The 2,656-nt window shown below is 30.0% G+C and overlaps 1 protein-coding gene across 1 annotated transcript; it reads left to right on the top strand.

The window, feature by feature from the left end:
• LOC109158498 (putative E3 ubiquitin-protein ligase RF4) lies at positions 1–2,443 on the top strand. Its single transcript, XM_019306418.1, has 4 exons — positions 1–30; positions 1,216–1,264; positions 1,482–2,023; positions 2,107–2,443. Exons 3-4 carry the CDS (start codon positions 1,489–1,491, stop codon positions 2,169–2,171), a joined length of 600 nt encoding a protein of 199 aa, XP_019161963.1. The 5' UTR covers positions 1–30; positions 1,216–1,264; positions 1,482–1,488; the 3' UTR covers positions 2,172–2,443.
• The last annotated feature ends 213 nt before the right edge of the window (positions 2,444–2,656 follow it).

The following is a 2,656-nucleotide window of genomic DNA, read 5'->3' as shown; positions in this document are numbered from 1 at the left end:
GTGTCTTGTAAGTTCTCATTTTCATCTAAAGTTGAACCTTTTATTTTTTATTTTTTCATTTATCTCATTGATGTTTGATTGATCTTTGTTTCAACCTCTCCATGAGATTGAGATATATCAAAAACATCTTTCTAGACTCTGATTTGTTCTTGGGTTGTTTCGTTTTTATTTCAGATAACTGCTCCTTTTCGAATAATCTACATACCCTTAAACATATAGGTGTGATGGTTATTAATTATTATTATTTTTTAAAGGAATATATAGAATAAATCTTATGTAGTTATGTTTCACTACTTCTTTCATGTGTAATGTATATTGAGTGTATATGTCTTAGATTTTTTTTTCGAAGAATTATGTCTTGAGATTTTTTGTTCATCGATTGAAATGAGAGTGTTTTTTCAGATCGATGTGCCCTATAATCTTTTGATTCCTTATATGATTGTTTCAAAATTTTTATTTTATTTTTCTTAGATCTTATTATACCTAAGTTTTTTTAAAGCTAGATTTTCTATGGGATTTTCGATCTAACATTGTAGAATTAGATTATATATATGTTTTACATTTTCCATGTTTAATGTATGTTTTTTTTTTTTTTTTCTTTTGTGGAATTATATGTATGAGATTCTTTGTTCATCTGTTTAAATGAGAGTGTTTTTTTAAAGATGAATTTGCTTTTGCTATAATCTTTCTGCTTATCTATTAGTTTCTCACTCTTTCCAAACCTTGATTCCATGTCTAGTTGTTTCGAATTTGTTGCTTTTATTTTTTAAAAAAATTGGTAAATATGTAAGATTTTTTAAAAAGCTAGATTTGTTGTGGGATTGCGGATTCAACATTGTAGAATATGATTTTATGCATTGCTCCACCTCTTTCATGTCTAATATATATTGACTATATATAGTATATATGTTCGAGATTTTTTTTTTTTTTTTTGGATTAACTTTATGTATTAGATTTATTTGTTTATATGGATCTGATTTTGCTATGATCTTTCCGTGTATCTATTACTTTGTTTCTCTCAGTGAGCCCTATCAAGAACACCATTATTGATTTTAATTCCTTCTGGTTGTTTCACATTTTTGGCTTTTTATTTTTATTTTTTAGATCTATTATATGTAAGATATTATTAGCTTCATTTTCATTGTGCTTTTTATTTTCAAATTTTTTAAATTTTAAATTTGCTTGCTAATTTGTTTTCATTGAATTTTGTTGCAGAGGACTACTTCTTTTTGGTGCTGCACTTGCATTGACATGCTAAGGGTAGGTATGATGATTTTCTCTCTTTGTTCTTCTCAAAATTTTGTGAATTATCGTCTATTAGAATTTGTTCTTACGTGGCACTTCTTTCTCGTCTTAATGCATAGCAAGTGAATATATATGTTCAGGATTTCTTTAATTTGTTCATCACTTATTATTTTGTTGAAATTTTTTTTCTTATTTTTTGTGTATCTTAAAGTTTGCTTTTGCATTGACAATTGCAGCTAAAGAATGTTTGGTGGAAAGGATATACCATCTCTATCTTCCTCAATGATGAAGAGTTATGAGTTATTAGACGAAGAACTCCATAATGCATTGAATGAGCTTAGGTCTCTGAACCAAAAATATGACCCATCTAATGCGAACAAGAAAGTTAATTGTAGGATCTGTTCCATCTTAACTAAAAGTATATTTAGATTTTATATTATATGCTCAATGTTCAACAAAGCCGACTGTGAAATCTCACAACTAGTTGTGTGGGATGATCCCATGGCAATTGAGCTCGAGAAGCTTCTAATTCCTCACATAAAGGTGCTTGATTTTGGCACCTTTAGTTGTCCATTGTTTGAGGTCTTGAAAAGCTGCGCAGGTTACATTCTGCTAGAGATGGTGTTTGTTCTGAAAGACATGAAACCATTTCTGAGTGTTGGTGAAGCAATGTGGCTCCTGTTAATATGTGATCTGAACATATTACAGGCGGTAGCAAATGCTACTCCGATCCTGATCAGTCAAGAAATATCCAAATCCAATCAAAAGCTTCTTAAAGGTAGTCATTCAAACCCTCACAAATCATGTACTCCAATTTCATCCTCTCTTACTCATCATAATATTTTGCATGTTCAAGTATAGAAGGAGGAGTTACCCCAGAAGAGATGATAACCGCGGCGATAAAATCCGGTGTTCAGAGTAGCTGATCAACGGTGAATTAGCCTGCTTGGTTGAGAGAAGATCGATGAAGATGAGGGCGGGGTGAATAGGATGAAGAAGAAGACGAATAAAAGGTTCTACTTGCGGTACGGTGGGTAGATGAGTTCTACTGTACTTGCCAAGAATGATTAGAAAAAAGTAGTGCATAAACATAGTTAACAGTTACTCCAATTACAATGTAGAGTTAATGTTTGTAGTTGTTGGATATTAGTTATTGATCCCATCTAAACTTACTGTCCTCTTTGAAAGAGTACCTTAAATTGTAATAAATAAGTCTAATTTAATGCAATTCTTTTAAATTAGTGGGTCACTTAATTTAAAAAGAATTCTTTTAATTTTATTTTACTACTTTTTAATAAAATAATTATTTTAAAATTTAAAAAAATTAAATAAAGATGGATTAATTATTATCATTATATGAATGGAAGCATACATATATACACACAAGATGTCCCCTTCACACAACAAGCAA

This window comes from Ipomoea nil, unplaced genomic scaffold (assembly GCF_001879475.1).
Source record: "Ipomoea nil cultivar Tokyo-kokei standard unplaced genomic scaffold, Asagao_1.1 scaffold0302, whole genome shotgun sequence".
Classification (NCBI taxonomy): Eukaryota; Viridiplantae; Streptophyta; class Magnoliopsida; order Solanales; family Convolvulaceae; genus Ipomoea; species Ipomoea nil.
This window is presented reverse-complemented; position numbering and strand designations above follow the sequence as displayed.

Coding starts and splice junctions, on each gene's coding strand:
- LOC109158498 (XM_019306418.1), top strand. CDS start 1,489: ATGTTTGGTGGAAAGGATATACCATCTCTATCTTCCTCAATGATGAAG. Junction 2,024..2,106: donor CAATCAAAAGCTTCTTAAAG/GTAGTCATTCAA, acceptor GTTCAAGTATAG/AAGGAGGAGTTACCCCAGAA.